The sequence below is a fragment of the Lacerta agilis genome, chromosome 2 (genome assembly GCF_009819535.1).
Source record: "Lacerta agilis isolate rLacAgi1 chromosome 2, rLacAgi1.pri, whole genome shotgun sequence".
In the NCBI taxonomy this organism is placed as follows: Eukaryota; Metazoa; Chordata; class Lepidosauria; order Squamata; family Lacertidae; genus Lacerta; species Lacerta agilis.
Genome location: NC_046313.1, coordinates 62880438 through 62898162, shown reverse-complemented (window position 1 = coordinate 62898162; position 17725 = coordinate 62880438). Strand labels below are relative to the sequence as shown.

Genomic DNA, 17725 nt, shown 5'->3' with positions numbered 1-17725 from the left:
ACAGCCTCCTATAAATCCTTAGCTTGTTCATCAATAAGGTACTATATTTTGATATCAATGAGATAATGCAATTAATGTAGATACTGGAGTACATATAATTAGCATGATTGGCTGGTGCCGAGCGACGGTAAATGGCGTCATGACATATAAACAAAGGACTCTTTGCTTTGTATGTTACTTCATTTTCATTAAGCAATTTATGGAAGATTGGAATGCCAGATGCGTAGGCCAGTTAATGGGAGTGTCCAAGTGAAATCTGAATAAGCAATAGTGAGAAGTGCTTTGCTATAGTCCTGTTTCCCAAGACTTTCATTATAGCCTTGTTCAGACAAGTTCAGTCAATATGCAGAGTGAGTGAGGAGCAGGATTGTGTGAGTTGACCCTCTGCCTCAACATGTTGATCAGAGCTCCTATGCACAACTTTCTAGTGACGAGGTGAAGGTAAAACAATATATTTATAAAATTTAAAAATAGTTCAAGAAATACACATAAGGATCACTTTATGTGGGACAGTGACGTTAAAACGAGTAAGTAAATTTTTAAAAAATAATGTGTAAAAATAATTACAAAGATGAGCCGAAGAAGTGTAGTTAAGTTACTCCCTGTATTAAGTAGCATAACGGTTGCAGCTATCACAAATACAAAAAAACCAGCATGTGGATGCTAAACAGCTGATGCATATTCAAAAGTGGATTTACACACTGAAAAAGGAAGACTGCAGCTACTGAACAGAAAGGGATGCAGCAGCAGTGAAGCAACATGTTCTTCTGTGTGGGAGTTTTGGCAGCTCTTTGTCCCTGCCTGAATTCATATGTAGCAATAAGCAATGGAACAGAAAGGAATTAATTCAGTTGCTAATGGATACTTGTGCTTACTTCATATCCCTGGAATATAAATATGATGCCATTTTTACAAAAGGAACCCAGAAGTGCTTGCAGTTCTGAATTTTCAGAAATTGTTTAAAACATGGAAGGCATTATGTATCGCTGTTTTGGAGGCTGGAATCCTAAGCACACATTCCTAATAACAAGCTCACTAAACACAGTGAGACCTGCTTCTGAGTAAACATGCATAGGATTGTACTGTAAGATTGGCTAATAAAAAATAAGTACTGCCGATCACAGAGCTTCAGTTCTAGCTGTGGATATTTTTGGATATAGTATTTTTGGTGTGGATTAAAGAGAGAGGGGCACAGAGAGTGTTTAAAGAGTGCTCCCCACTTTACGTGATTTCACTTATGTGCACGGGGGGGGGGGGCAGAATGTTACCCCTGCATAAGTGAAGAGTCATTTGTATAGAAGTATCTTATATATATTTGAATCCCTACTCTTGTTTCACAATCACACCGGAGACACTTGACATCAGCCCCACACCTTATAGCAAAGGCAGAGTGCAATTTCCTGTATTGCTGCCAGGGCAGACAGAGTCCTTAAATTAGGAAACAACAGAGAATACCATCCATTCTTCTTGCATTAGGTAATGAGAGACTCCTTAAATCGGAATTACTAATGTTACGCTACCAGTATCTTTTGGGTGAACAAACTCATGAAAACAATAGTCATGTGCAATATTTGTACATATTATTTCCTGTTTCGATGGAAAGTAATACATTCCATTTATTTAACCTACAATGGTTCTGCTGCAAAAGGTGCTATAAAGGTGCATTTATGTGGGTGGGTGGCTATTTTCTATTGACAGTCATCTCTGACTAACAGTTTCCTATTGCCCTGCTTATAAAATAATAAAAAGGAACCTGAGCCATCCAAATGTTACTATGGTATTTTAATTTCAAGTACAGTGACAAATAGTAATCCACAGAAAAAAGGACTCATTTTAAAAAAGCTCAGTTTGCTCAACAATGCTTCAGAAAACCTAGCTTGAAAAATACCTAGTGCTTTCCTAGTTTTCTTTGTATTTTCCTGTGGATACATTTGAACCTAGGAAGTCCCTAAGACTACAGCATGCAATTCTGAACCTGATCCCAGTCATCTCTCTTCCTTTCCACTTATATAAATGATAGAATTGTAGACTTGGGACCCCAGGGGTCATCTAGTCCAACCCCTGCAAGGCATACATGGTTTGCTTAAAAACCTGAAGGAGTCTGTTCCACTCTTGAACTGCTCTTATTGTCAGAAAGTTCTTTCTGATGTTTAATCAGAATCTCTTTTCTTGTAATTTAGCACAGGAGAAAACAAGCTGGCTCAATCTTCCATATGAGAGCCCTTTAGATGTTTGAAGATGGCTATCGTATTTTCTCTCAGACTCTTCTTTTCCAGGCTAAACATACACAACTCCTTCAACTGTTTCCCATAAGGTTTGGTTTCCATACCCTTGGTCATCTTGGTTGCCCTGCTCTGCACATGTTCCAGCTTGTCAATATCCTTCTTAGATTGTAATGCCCAGAACCGGATACATTACTCTTGGTGTATTGGTTTTCACATGGCAAGAGTGTTCATCAACTGTAAACACTGAACTTTAAAATGACCAAAACAACAACGAGATTGACCTGCAATTCATCTAAACAGCTGTGGGTTGATTTGCTGCTGCTACCTATGTTTTACTGCAGTCCGTAACGTTCAAGTAAGTCCATCACTCCAGAATGTCAAGTGTATTTATGGAAGAGACATGCAGGCATTTCTCTACTGACAGGTGAAGAACAGGAACTAAATCTCAAGAAAATAGCTGTGCTTGACAGCCCCTCTCATCAATCTGCTTTGGTGGGTAAATTTTACTCTTCGATATACTAGATCCGAAGCTAATGAAAACCTGGCCATATACAGGTGAAACTTCAACTTTGGGGTTTTCATCAGCTGTACGCCATAATCATCACAATTATAACAAACAAAGGCTTGACATATCTCGCTTTGCAAGTCATGAGTCTATCTCATATATTAAACTCCAGTAGCTAATGAAAATAATTGCTTACATAAATGGACTTTTCCACGATATTCTAATTTTTTGAGTTTCACCTGTACTTCTCTGGAGTCAGCACCGCATCCTAGATCCACCATCCTAAATGTGTTCCATCACCACTGGGCATGTGGACCCCAGGAGAGCTGCCATGGAAATGTGGCCCTTGGTGTTAAAAAAAGGTTTCTCCACCCGTTTTACACAATGAAGGGCTGCTTAGAATAAATAAATAATGAAAATATACCAAGCGAATGAAGTGCTATCTGTACATGAAGCAGGTAAAATGGATCAGCTTCCGTTGCTGGTGGAGTAGGAAAACTGTTTGACCTACACAAAATTCTTCATTCTACAGAATGGGAACTTAGTGGAGGAACAATCTATCTGCTGTGGCCCCCATGTGGAGGCAGCTGCATATTGCAGTCAAGATGGTAGCATCTCCATACTGCAGGTTTAATATGTGAAGGTGCCTCCACATCAGTCCCAGACAGTCCTCCTTTCTGTGACGTGATCAAAGTGCATGAAATTATGCATGGATAATTCTAGAACTCCTTGGCATCCAATGAAGGTGAAGATTAAAAGATAATAGGAAGTGCTATTAGGAAGCAGTGATGACCACCAATGTGGATGGCTTTAAAAGAAGATTATACGAATTCCTGAATAAGGTTGTTGAAGGCTACTAGCTATGATGGAGGACTTTATGGTCAGAGGCAGTAAGGATTCTGAATACCAGTTGCTGGAAACTGCATAAGGCGAAGAGTGCTCTTGTGCTCAGATCCTGCTTGCAGGTTTCCCACAGGCATCTGGTTGGCCACTGTGAGAACAGAATGCTGGGACAGATGGCCCAGCAGACTCTTTTTAAGCTTATTGTGTGAAGAATATCCATGCTTGTGCTGAAATAGCCTGAAGATCACTACTGAAGTACCGGTACCATGGAGACCTTCCATTTGATGCAGAGGAACAAAGTGTCATTTCACATTAGTCATTTTTTCCAGATGGTTTCAACTGGCCTGTTGCTGGAGTAATGTGTAGATCAGATCTAAATCTTGGCTAACACAGACAATGACATTTCCTATCAATGTGACTTTGCCGTCTCTGCAAACAGATAGTACCATAGTGTTTTATTTTTTTAAATAATCATGTTTCAACCTTCTATAAAGCAAATATATATAGTCATTGGCGCTGATTAAAAACCTGAGCCTAAAAATACAGATTGTGAAGATCCAAAGAAGTGATCGGAGCACACCAGGGTGGGGAACCTGAGGAACGTGTCTACAGTTTGGGGCCTTGTTGTAGCAATTCCCACTGCAAACAGATCAGCACTGTCTACTTTAGAAATAAGTTTCTGCCTTCAGCAGTTGGAATTGCTATGGTAGCAGCAACGAGCAAACTTCTTGCTGTGCCCACACCCTTCTCTCTGTGTGGACACCTTTGGATTATGGCCATTAACTCAATGATTTTGGTGAAAAACAAGCTTACATGTTCGCCTCAGTCCAAAGCTCTACAGATGCTCTGATTAAAGAAAGAGCTCCAGAATTTGCACTGACTTCTTCATTCACTGTAGTGTGGGGGAAGGCTTTGCATGTGGCCCAACGCTGCTTGCTATGTACATTGGAACATTTTTAGCCATGAAACGAACCTCCGGTTGGAACAGACAAATGTACAGTACAGGAGTCAAGAATCTGATCCTGCGTTGTGATTGTCATTTGAGGGAAATTCTTAAACAACAGTTTCCCAGGTCTGAGGTCATGGGAAACCGTGGTTTAAAAACCCACAAATGCAGGGTGCTTGAGAACAGGGCAGAAATGGGTGATGAGAAGGAAGCCATAATTTATTGGACGGGGATCATTATGCATGAACCAGGCCCATGTGTCTATAGTAAAGGGGTAATGGATAGACATCTCCAAAGCTTATTTTTCTTAAGGAAAAGCCAATAATAAGGAGAAAAGGAAGTTGAGACAACAGGGGGATGGATATTGCGTTATTTGTCCAATGATAAAGGGACATTATGGGAAGGTTAGTAACATTAACATTTAAGCAAGGCGGTAATGGAGCACTGATGCAGACAGTTTGTGCAATGATGTGAGGACTGCACCAGCTCCCTGCAGTATTTCCTGGCACAAATCGCATGGAAACTGGCCAAATGGACATCATTTGTGAAAAATGTCTCACTGACCCTCAGATACACTAATGTTACAGAAAACTGCAATGCAGTTGCTATGCTCTGACATCAACTGAATTAAGGTGTATCTTTCATTAAATCATGCATTTAAATGAAACTCTTTCCAAACTGGACTCTGAATACCAAATATGTTTCCTGACTCACCTTAGATCCATAAAGATAGTACGGTTGGACGTTGGCTGGTTTATCTCTCTGGGGTTCTTGGGTAAATGGAATTGCTGTCCGTACAAATCTGGTATTTGTGAAAAATGGAAGAAAATGATGTCCAAAGCTTGTTTTGGAGTAGATGTGTATTGCACTATGATTCCCTCCTTACATTATTACTTTATGCACCAATTTAACTAACTATTTTCCTACATGAACTGGCAATTTTACTAATATTTTCAGTCTGAAACAATATTTTCCTATTTTTATTGTATTCACCTACCAAGTACGGTGGAAAAAAACCCTTTTATTTTCCTTGCGAAATGAACATTTCTGTTAATAATAATCACTAGAATTTCAGTGTTATTGAAAATATATTTTATCATAAATGCTTCTTCAAAGAACTCTATCAAACAATGCTACATATTTTTATCCGCCGTTTAGTCAATAAGCTCATTATAATGTAATATAATGGAGCTCTGTGTCTATTATAAATTCTGTGGGCTGTATCCAATGGTGTAGAAGGCAGAGCTCAGTCAACCAACCTTTCTCTTCCTCTCCTCCCTCCTCCAGCCTCTGAAAACCCTCTTGGGCAATGTGAAAAAGGGCTGCAATATGAGGGATGAATTATCCAATATCAAGTGGAAGGATTTTGTCCAATAGGACCCCTGCAGGGGCTGCAGGGGGGTGGGAAGAGAGATCAGCTGTATACTTTTTGTTTGCACAACTTTGGATACAACCCCATCACATTTGTACACAAATATTTACAGTATCCTCTAAGATTTCCACATTAACCAGCTTTATGTGACCCTTCCCCTCCCATCCAAGCCTGACAGCATAATGAAACGTCATTTTTCTGATCTAAAATTAACTATGCCGAAAACAACAAAGCTCAACAACTTTGATCAATACAATGGGTAGATCATTGCAGTTGTTTTTTTAGTGGGAGTAGATCACAGTCTCTTGGAAGTTGGACACCCCTGCTCTATTGTATGAAATTCATTATGTGTAATCCACCTTGGTTTGGGTCAAGAAGGATGAAGAGTATGAGTCTTGAAATGCACCCATAACCTATAACTAGCCTTCAAACCACACCTCACTTTGAATCATAGAACTGTAGAGTTGGAAGGGATGACAAGAGTCTGGTCCAACCCCCTGCAATGCAGGAATCTTTTGCCCAATGTGAGGCTCGAACCCACGACCCCGACTGAGCTATTTGACATTTTCTTCTTACCTGTTAGTAGACCCATTGTAGCAGTAATTAGGTAAAAAGTCAAAGTTCAGCTCCCAGAAGACATGCAGGGTGATGCGACCATAAGGAGCCGAGACATTGTGATTGGCCTCTCGGAACATGGCATCGAAACTGTCCAGGGTCATGTGCTTGCACAGCAGTCTGTGCGTCAGGCGGTTTATCTCCAAAAGCCACTCAAGCTCCTACACCCAAAGAAAGGAGTGGGCACTTTTCTAACAGGTTGTTGACTGAAAACACCATACATCTGTTCTGAACTGAGGCCAGGGGAAGAATTATAAAGACAACACAATATTCTTAACATTTATATTTGTATCGCTTACTTGCATCAGCTGACTAACCCTTACAGCGCTTATTATTGTACCCATACTGCAAACTGTAGAAGAAAGGAGAGACGCAGGCTGAGACACAGTGACCACTGACTGGATTCATGGCAGAGACAAGACTTAAGGGGTTCAGGCTGAATTTGCCCAAGGCAATCTCTTAGCCATTGTATCACACTTGGTAATTGCTTAGTGACCCAACTATTGGAAAATCCTCTTCTCTGCCAAGAAGAGAGCCAAGAAATTTTATCTACCGTATTTTTCCGTCTATAAGAAGCCCCCATGTATAAGACTCCCCCCCTATTTTGGGGGACTCAATTTTAAGAAAATGAGGAGAGATGGCCCAAAGTTGTTGAGCTTCTCCCCTCACGCAGCTGCGGGCAGCCAACACTCCCTAGATCGCTTCCCACGTGCAGCGGCATCAGGGGAAGTTGCGCTCCCGCCAACTGGCTGGCTGGCAGGTGTGCTGTTCCCCCCCACCCCATGCCACTGTATGTGTATTGGACGACCCCAGTTTTTTGACACCATTTTTGAGTCAGAAAACCTTGTCTAATATACAGAAAAGTACGGTATGTTATGCTGAATGCCCAAGGTGTGGAGGCTATCAGCAAACAGCAGAGGATGTTGACAGTTCTTCCCCCATCTGGAGATAAGTCCAGTGAATGTGGACAGTCTCCTACGGCACCATTCTCAAAAGATGCATATTGGATTGACAACTTCGCTTTCTGATTCCTGACTGTAACATATACATGAGCAAGACCTGAATCTACTAATGCGAGCACATTAGTAGTAAGAGAATAGACTCCACTGGGGATTATAAATGTACTAGAGGTGCAATATTTGTGCAGTGGGAAGCAGGTCTTTCCATTCTGCTTCCTCTCCTTAATCCAGATCTGAGAGGGTCTTGGGAAAGATCATATGGTGCCCAGAGGCATTCTGACTATGAGAAATAATGTATCTGGATCTTCTCTCCACAGTACAGCTGTTCTATGCAAAAACTTACAAAAATGAAGAAAGGGGGGGAAAGTGTTGTGGTTACTACTGTTGTTATTTAGGAACACCCCCCTCCAATCTGCATCCTGTCATCCAGCCTTAGTAGAGCCACTGGGAAAACTTACCACAATGGATGTCAGATCCTCACTTTCAAAGCGGCTAATAGCCTGGTCTAGTGATTTGTACATTGCGGCTGAGATACGCTGAGTGATGAGTCTATTTAGGTCGATGGATCGGCCCAGCAGCTGTGGAAGTCACAAGACAGACACCAAGTGAGAAGATGATTAAGAAGTGGTCCTTGATTCGGAATTACTATGCAGATAGAAAGAACTAACTTGTACCCCAAACGTATGAGTTGGCCTATCTATACTAAAATGGGGGTAAGGATTTTGATCCATTCATTTCAGCAGTCAGGGAAAGCCCATGTTTGCAAAGGATTATGTACGAGGATCTGCTTCCTCCACTGTAGTAAAACTGAGGGTATGGGAGTAATTTTATGCATGCAGTGGAGCTTCAGTCGGTAAAAACAACCCCTGCTGGCTGGGGCATATGAGCGAGAAGGGCTGCAGCTCAGTATCTCCTTTGCATGCAGAAGGTTCAGTCCCACATCTCCAGACAGGGCTGAAAGAGAACCCTGTCTGGGAGGCCCCCAGTTAGTGAGCAAGACAATACTGAAAACAAAATCGAAAATTCTTTCTAGTAGCACCTTAGAGACCAACTGAGTTTGTTCCTGGTATGAGCTTTCGTGTGCATGCACACTTCTTCAGATACACTGAAACAGAAGTCACCAGATCCTTAAATATAGTGGGGGAGTGGGGAGGGGTATTACTAAGAAGGGTAGTGGGAATGGGTGATAGGCTGATAAGTGTGGAAAACCTGTTGACGACTCTAAACGGCTGCAATTAGTCTTGCAGGGAAAGGTAAGGGGTGAGATGGCTAAAGATAGCTTTGTTATGTATAATGAGATAAGAATCCAATGTCTTTGTTCAAACCAGGTTTCTCCATGGTTTTAAGTTTGGTGATTAGTTGCAATTCAGCCACTTCTCTTTCCAGTCTATTTCTGAAATTTCTTTGTATTAAGACAGCTACTTTGAGATCTTTTATAGAATGTCCTGGGAGATTGAAGTGTTCTCCTACTGGTTTCTCTGTCTTGTGATTCCTGATATCAGATTTATGTCCATTTATCCTTTGGCGTAGGGTTTGGCCTGTTTGTCCAATATAGAGAGCTGAAGGGCACTGTTGGCATTTGATTGCATACACAATGTTGGAAGATGAGCAATTAAATAGTCCTGAGATGGTGTGTTTGGTGTTGTTGGGACCAGTAATGGTGTTATCCGGGTTTATGTGGCAGCAAAGTTGGCATCTGGGTTTATTGCAGGCTCTGGTACCAGTGCCAGGACTGGAAAGAGAAGTGGCTGAATTGCAACTAATCACCAAACTTAAAACCATGGAGAAACCTGGTTTGAACAAAGACATTGGATTCTTATCTCATTATACATAACAAAGCTATCTTTAGCCATCTCACCCCTTACCTTTCCCTGCAAGACTAATTGCAGCCGTTTAGAGTCGTCAACAGGTTTTCCACACTTATCAGCCTATCACCCATTCCCACTACCCTTCTTAGTAATACCCCTCCCCACTCCCCCACTATATTTAAGGATCTGGTGACTTCTGTTTCAGTGTATCTGAAGAAGTGTGCATGCACACGAAAGCTCATACCAGGAACAAACTCAGTTGGTCTCTAAGGTGCTACTAGAAAGAATTTTCGATTTTGTTTTGACTATGGCAGACCAACACGGCTACCCACCTGTAACCAGACAATACTGAGTAAGCTGGACCAGTGGTCTGACTCAGTATAAGGCAGATTCCTATGTTCCCATGAAAACAATAAAAAAGGAGAACAAAGAACGCTTCCATATTTGAAAGTATGCCATGAGATGAATGGATGAGAAATGCCAACCATAACTGTCCATTCTACTAAAGCCCATTATTTCACTAGGGATATAAATCATATTATGAGTACATTCAGAGTTACTTTAACAGCCAAAAAATGTTTGTGCGTGTGTGATGCTTCTCACCATAGGTGAAGCAACTACAAAAGTACCTTTGGCTGGTTTGAGATCTGAGATGTGCTATATGAAATTATTTAGGCTTTCATATTTACATCTCTATGCATGGCAGAGAGTGGCAACCCACAGATGTCTGGAATGTAAACCTGATGTATGACTCCTCCCCAGCTGGCAAGCCCAATATAAAAGACTGGGAATCTTGTTGCAACAGACTTAAATTGTACCTGGACATGTCTCTGTTTGAGCAACGTTTCATAGCGGTTGGATGGCGGGTAAGGGATAATCACTCCATAATTCTTACATTCAGCCCGGAATCGTTTATCCAGTAATACACTGTAATTGGAAAGCAACTTGTCAATGCTTTTGCTTGAATGGTTCATAAATGGCTCAGTTTATGTTATTAATAATATTTCACCTAAAAATAAAGCTAGGCAATAGGAGGTGGATATGATGCACCCCAGAGGTCCAACAGAGTCAGGAGGTCTCCATTTGGCTACCCCTATGCTATACACATTCAGCAAGGGTATCTGAATCATCAAATTAATTGTGGGACTTAGTGCATGAAAAAATCTGTAAGTTACTAACATAGAAGTTCTGTTTCCATGGTGCAAAATTTGGAACTGAGGTTAGGCAACATATTTTGGATGAGTGACAATCTTTAGTTGTTAAAAAGGTAGTTGCCAGTCAAGAGTATGTAATACTAAGCAGTTCATGTTATTAACATGGACCATTTTCAACTCTGTGCTAACAATCTCCCCTCATTTTCCAGCAATGTATATTTGTTGTGATCTCACCACCTGCACAAGCCGTAAGATCTTCAGATAAGGAAGCAGCCTGTGCTTTAAGGAAGTACATAGCAGCTGATACAACACAGTTAAAAGCTTGCCATGTTTTGACAACTGAACCAAAACCGAGCAGAAGTCTCCTACCTGCCAGCCATTGCTTTATAGTAAGCAAAGATCTGGTCTGCCAATTTATAAACAAATTGATCAAAACACAAGTTGACCTGTCAGAAGAGTGAAAGAAACAGGCTTTAGAACCAATATGCACAAGACTGGACAATTGTTTATGAAATCACTACAACAATTAGGTAAGAAAAAGAAAATAAGCTCACTTCTGCTTCAATTTCATCATAGAGAAACTGCTTTTTAAACTTGGTCAAAGCATAATAAGCGCTGTCGTTGTAGAGGTCCAATGGATACAGCACATACCTGCAATGAAGGATACAGGCTTAGGACTTATGACAGCACAGTTTCTTTCTTCTTTAAAGCAGAAGTTCTCTGCCTGCTCACTTAGCACTAAAGCCAACTTGGAGTGCATATAATCTTGCCCTCAAAAGTATTTGTACATGATCAAGAAGGGGAAGGGCACATGGGAAGCATGGGTAAGAGGTGACATGTCCAAGGGTGCAAGAAGTAGGAAGAATGGCAAATGGGAGCCAGTGATGGCAGAGAACGGAAGACCTGATAGTACCAAAAACTGTCCTTGGGAGGGCTATACTTCGCTGGTACAGCATCTGCTTTGCATGCAGAAGGTCCCAGGTTCAATTCCTGGCCTCCTCAGGAAGGGCTGGGAGAGAACCGTGCCTGAAATCTATTGCAAGTCAGCATGCACAATACTGAGCTACATGGGCCAATGGTTTGACTCTGAACATGGCAGCTTCCTGTCAGATAGATCGGGACCTGCATTTCAGTGTGCCATGGACACCTTGTAAACAACCAACCTAGCATACCCAGTGGAAACTTAGTTCCATGCATAAAAGGTAATCAATATTTACTCACAATTAGCAATGCATGTTATTAATCCTCTGACTTTTAAAAACCAATTTCTTCACACACACACAAACTGAAACGGAAGAGTTTGAACTACCCAAGTGAAACATACCCCCCACTGCCACAAATCAATCTCACTTATTTCACAGGTCCTGAAAAGACCAGAGCAATGAATGCTGATTTTATGCATCACCTGAGGATCCCCGCCCCCATTAGGCAAAACATCTGGCTTACCCTTTAAGACAGTCCTCATTGCCATCCACCCATTCTGATGGTAAAAGGAGACAATGTACCCCAAACGGAAGGCAAGTACAGAACAGAAGACATAGTACCTGACCTTAGACACTAGGCCACTATTTCCTTTTACATGCTAGAAGGAATACATGCTACAATAAAGACAAATGCCTTCAGTTTGCCATCTCCAAGATATCCAACCCATTTATTTCCACAGATGTATTCCACAACATCCTTGAGCTCTTACTCCATCATAGAAGGTTCTTTGGTTTCCAGGATGTGATCTGTTAGAATCCAAGGCATAGACATCTCAATAGGGAACTGAATCCGGCGGCCCATGGTCAACTCCAGAAAAAATTCCCGGAACCAAAGCTGGGATAGGTCACAGCACTGTTGGAGGGCCTCTACAAACAGAGGAAGGAAGGAGGAAGGATGAGCAGAAGGCTAGTCTACATCTGCTATTATTATAAACTATAATATATATCGGATATAAAAGCATATCCGAGTTAAGAAACCAGTATGTACATGATATACGATTTTTATTTTAAGATATGAATATGCTTCATGACCATAAACTACTGTGTTCAAGAAACCAATTTAAACACACATGCTAGCAATTTCTGACAAAGTTCACATCCAGATCTAAAAGCACCTTAATATGAGCTACAGCAAATGGGAGATTGCTCCAGATGCTCCTATCCTCTGAAACGTTAACTCATATCAAACATGAGAAAGGCTGCCTGAGACGCTACTATCCTTGACGTATTATGCACATCAAACATGCATTCATATCAAACCTGCAACTGTTAGTACCTACCACTAATGTTGAGAAGATGAGTGAAGAAGAAGGACTGTTTGTGGAACTCTTCAATGGCCAGAACTATTGGTCCATCCAGGCTGCTCCTGAGAGTCTTCTTTGAGCCACTTTTGTCTGCAATGAGCGATTCCAGCATGGTTCTCACCATATAAAGCTGCAAAAGGAGAGTGATTATTCTTATTATGCAGGCAACCCCCCCATTTACGTGTGTTCAATATGAACGTGACTGCGCATACAGTCACAATAAAATTTACTTCCAAGAAAATTGCGCCAAACCCAGAAGTGAATTTTAAAATGGCAAACACGGTCCTAGAAAGGTCAGAAGAGGCACGGAATCAGCACCTAGCAATCCCAAGAGCCTTTGCAAGAGCAATCCCAAGAGCCCTTGCACCAACTACTGAGGCCTATGGAGGGTTGGGGTCTGAGCAAAGTTTGAAGAGACTATTGTGGTGGATGTGGGTGGCTGGCTGGTAAGTGCTGCTGGGTTTTTAAAGGGGTTTTCAAGAGCGTTTGTAGGCTTTTCCAATGGTTTTTCAAATATACGCACTTTCACTGATGCACGCAGTGCCTTGGAATGTAACCCCTGCATAAATTGGAGGGGGGGTTGCCTGTACTCTGCATCATCTCCTATAGCCAATGACTGCTCAAGTGTGAGTTTATCTGTACTTTGCCTTTCTTAAAAACCTATAAACAAAACCCGTCTTAAAAATAAAATAAAAACTCAGACGAATACCCTATCACCCAAAATTCCAGCTCAAAAGCCTGTGGGCAATTTATATTTCCCATGCCACTTAATTGCTTTGTTCAACCTGGAACACTGTAGTACAGCTCCCATCAGCCCCAGACTGCATGGCCAATGGTCAGGGATGATGGGAACAGGAATCCAAAACATCTGGAGAGCATCAGGTTGGGGAAGGCAAGTAAGAATGGAGATCTGATTTCATCCTAGACTACCGTGTCTAGGTGACTGGGGGTGGGCAGCAAGGATGTGCCCTCTTCTGCCTCTGCATTGCACAATTGTCAGGCTAGAAGCAGGAAGATCTGCGAGTGTGCCACCATGTTGATCCTTAGCACTGGGTTACTGATAATAACTATGCAGAAGTAGACAGCATGGGTCGCAATAAAATTTACTTCCAAGTAAATAGCTCCAAACCAATGAATATGAAAGGTCCTGTGTGTTATGTGTTGATTGGAATATATCTTGTCCCTCAGAGAACTACTGTGGAGGGGGAGGGGAATGAAAACACAATTTCCAGCCTCCATGATGTATACGTAATACTCCAGCACCATTTACTAGATTTCCATTTCTGACAGTGCCAATCACCTATTAGGTGAGAGGACCTAACCAGACTTCCAGAGTACCCAAGATGTGACCTGCACCACCTTAGTTAATAGTACTGATATCTGTTTGTCAGCAGGATCAAGGCTCCTTGAAAAGGGAAAGTGGACAAGCAGGCTGATGTTACTGGAGAGGCTCTTCCTTTTATAACCAATGTGTTTAAGACTGAACTGCGAGCTAACAGCACGTTTAGAACAGCAAACAATGTTATGAACTGCAACATCCTATGTGCGCAGGACAGTGTGATTCACAGAACATAATTCACACATCACATAATTATACATGATATAATTAAGACAGCATGACTGATGTTACAGAGAAACTTTAAAACAAAAGCATTCTAAATGTTTAGTTTACAGACACAACATCTTCAAGTCCCAAAGTGCTCTCAGCAGAGAAGGAAGTACATACCTGTGTGCTAGAAGGTCCTACAGCTCGGCGTGGGACCTTGATATCGAAACCACCTTTGGGGTCCTTCTCGCCTCTCAGACAGGGGTCATTTGGAGGCTCACGTCCTCCCTCCCAATCACAGATTGTCTTTCTAATTGCCTGGAGGACACTAGGAAGATGAAAGAAATTCGATTCAACTCTCCACTGAATAGGGCCTAGTAAATCACTGCTTCTTCAGACTGGCCTACCTCACAGGATTGGTGCCAAGATACAATTAATACAGGAGCAGTGTGGGTCTTTTTAAAAGCCTTGGGGCCACAGTGCCTCATGGGCAACCTTATGGCACCAGTGGTACTGTGGCCAGAGGCCAAAATGGGGGACACAGCTTATGTAATCCTTACCTTCCAGCCACAGAAAAGTCAGTGTTTTATACATAAACAGAAGAACCCTATGCATGTGGCCCTTTGGAGTTTATTAATAAAGCTGTTTATTAAAATACATGGGAATGTTGGTGTTGTCTGTTTATCCAAAATAATACTAATACGAATAATAATCCTGCTATGGTTTCACACAAGCCCTTGGACAATTCTGCAATCATTGGGGGATTGTGAACTTTTGTTTTTATTGCTTAGGAACATCCTGAGATTATGGATGCGGGTTTTAACCATGTCAATAGCTGCTGTTATTTTCTTCCAACACAGCTCTTGAGTATTATGTAGAAACAAAGGTATGTTTAAGAGTAGAACTAAATGATTCACATGGACATGGAGATGTCAAATTTCCCCTCCCGCCCTAATATTCAGAGATGCTAACTCCTGCTGTGACCTCATTCAGTTGTGTGTTGCTCCACCCCTATCGGAAGGAGTCAATGATATGGAACATCAGAGGGGAAAGGCTTAATATGATAATGCCTCAAAATGGATTAACTCTGGGGTAACCGCATTCAGGGCTGCCATTTTTGACAGTATTGTGTTGAGTGCAGCATCTGGTTTCTCCCTTAACGAGTTCACAGCCAAGTTTTGCTTGCACTGGGAAGGCTGGCCTCACCTGATAAGGACATTCTTCTTCTTCCTGACAGCTTGCCTTAGTGGCTCTCTCAGTGTCACCTGAGCAAAATCCTGCAGAGCTGCATAGATTGTGTTCCTGATGGCTTGGTTGAAAACACTCTCCATGCGGCCCATGAGCACCTGCAGACCTTTTATCATAGCAATCACCTGAGTAATTAAAGATAAAAAAGAATCATTTATTTTCAATGCCCTTATGTAATGAAGGGAAACATGCCAAGTCAATTTCCCCCCACTAACGTTTGGATCGCTGAATCGGAGCAAATGGGAGTTCTGTAGAAAACCCAAATTGCCATTTGCTCTGATTCAGCTTTAAAGAGCAGGTTTTCATAGGAAAAGCTCTGGAGAAAGAAAAAGAAAAAATATGCTCTGACATGGAGCTTTAAATGTGCCTCGAAAGAGCAGGGAGAAAAGTAAGTATGGAAAAGCCCTAACACTGGTAGTGTTCAGTGGCACTGGTGTTGTTTTACCATGTATACAAGACCTTACAGATAAAAAAATAGCAGAAACAACTTGGCCAAAGGAGAAAATGTTTAACCCCAAGTATATTGAACCTCACATGCTAGCATTCCAACCACCCTTTTCCAAGAGACATTTGCCACTTTGAACGTATTGAACCAATGCAGTCACCCACCTCCACAAACGCAAACTTCTCCTCACTGGTGTAATTGTATCGTGTGGCTCTTTCGTACTCCTCAGCAGTGCCTGGGCAATCTTTGTTACAAAACTTATCAGTAGGATGGACCAGCTTCCAAGAATACTGAATAGAGAAAACAAAAGCAGATATTGTTCAACCACTGCTTGTCATTTGAGAAAAATCTTAGTGAAACCATTTCACGATCTCACAACTCCTCCACTGTAGGCAATATCCTTGCTTTATTTACATCAAGTTTTGTGGCGTGGTAATCGATGGCCACCAATCAGGCTGAATAAGAATTAAAACACATCTGACACCCTGAGTATTGTACGTCTATAGCCACTACTTACCACTTCCATAACATGTGCACTCCACTTGGACAGAAGCTGCAGTCCCCGTAAAGCCAAGTCAAAAAGCTCCCTGTATTCCTCATCTGACTTCTGGCTGTCCAATCCTGAGCCAGTCACAACCTGGAGAACATCAGATAAGTACCTCTGTCTGAGGGACACATGCCTATTGTAGCTTAACAACTGTATCTTATCCGATGCCACTATCATATCTTTTTTTTTTTTTAAGTACTACCCTCTCCCTTAACTGAGTTTCAGATCTGAGCAAGAAAAAGTAAACAGTTGTACAAAAAACGGAAATGACAGCACTGAAGAAAAGGAAACTGATGCAGAAGAACTGAGACATAGTGCTAAGTGGAAAACGAAACAGGAAAAAGGAGTCAGAGATGGGAAACTGGAACATCAGAAAGAGGCACATTACAGTCTAACAAGACATGATGGTGGGTATGGAGCATGAGTTTTGGCCATTCTGCATTTGTCTTTAAGTTGTAAAATGGTTGCTTTTGATTTTCGGGTCTTCTGCAACAGAAGGGCAAAAAGTTCTGAGAAAGGTTGAAAGTATGTGGCAGTGGGGAGTTTACAGTAAGAAGTACAGTGCACAGGAAAGTTAAAAGCATGGCACAAGAAGTTTAGCCTAGGGATTTGGCAAGTTAAAAACAACAACACAGAAACATAAGCAGGATGCTACTCTCCTGTGGGTTGGCTAAAAGTGGGCAGGGGCAGTGAAAATATTGACTAAAGTAAACCTGGAAAACAGAGTAGTTAGCCACCGCTCTTGAGGGGTGGTTTTATCTTCACTCTATCATTACAGATGAGATTTACCCACTAAGCATTTCTGAGCATTTCCCCGGGTCTACGTCCAACCCTTCCCCCTTTCATTCCACAAACTGCTCCAGGGCCTTTGTTCCCCTCCATGGAAGCTTACCTCACTGTTGCTGTAGCGAGCAAGTTCGGAGATGAAGCGGATATGGTCATCTCGGATCTGAACCATCTGCTCGCAGATATTGTACTGGGGACTGATGCTGCTCTGAGTGCATGTCCACCTGGGCAGAAAACCAACGCCTTTATGTGACTGGGTAACACTCAACACGGTGAAGCAACAGTTACTGCTTGAGACACCTTCGCTCCATCACTCTGTAAATATGTCAATTATTTCGCTTGTTGCTTCACCCGGTCAACACATGGGAAAGCATGCTTGTCAACATCCCTCTGGATGACATGTTACACAGCCAATTACTTACCAAGGGCAACACTGTGG

The 17725-nt window shown here is 41.8% G+C and overlaps 1 protein-coding gene across 5 annotated transcripts in view; it reads right to left on the bottom strand.

Moving 5' to 3' along the window:
• Positions 1-17725, bottom strand: part of CYFIP2 (cytoplasmic FMR1 interacting protein 2) — a 69411-nt gene that overhangs the window by 15655 nt on the left and 36031 nt on the right. For all 5 annotated transcript variants that reach the window (XM_033140362.1, XM_033140366.1, XM_033140365.1 and 2 more), the window contains 13 exons: positions 17393-17510; positions 16471-16590; positions 16118-16243; positions 15467-15633; positions 14441-14588; positions 12691-12844; positions 12121-12277; positions 10982-11078; positions 10797-10873; positions 10092-10200; positions 7924-8043; positions 6468-6667; positions 5234-5321 (listed from right to left, as the gene is read on the bottom strand). In XM_033140362.1, coding sequence (XP_032996253.1) covers positions 5234-5321; positions 6468-6667; positions 7924-8043; positions 10092-10200; positions 10797-10873; positions 10982-11078; positions 12121-12277; positions 12691-12844; positions 14441-14588; positions 15467-15633; positions 16118-16243; positions 16471-16590; positions 17393-17510 — 1681 coding nt within the window. The remainder of the gene's footprint in view (positions 1-5233; positions 5322-6467; positions 6668-7923; positions 8044-10091; positions 10201-10796; positions 10874-10981; positions 11079-12120; positions 12278-12690; positions 12845-14440; positions 14589-15466; positions 15634-16117; positions 16244-16470; positions 16591-17392; positions 17511-17725) is intronic.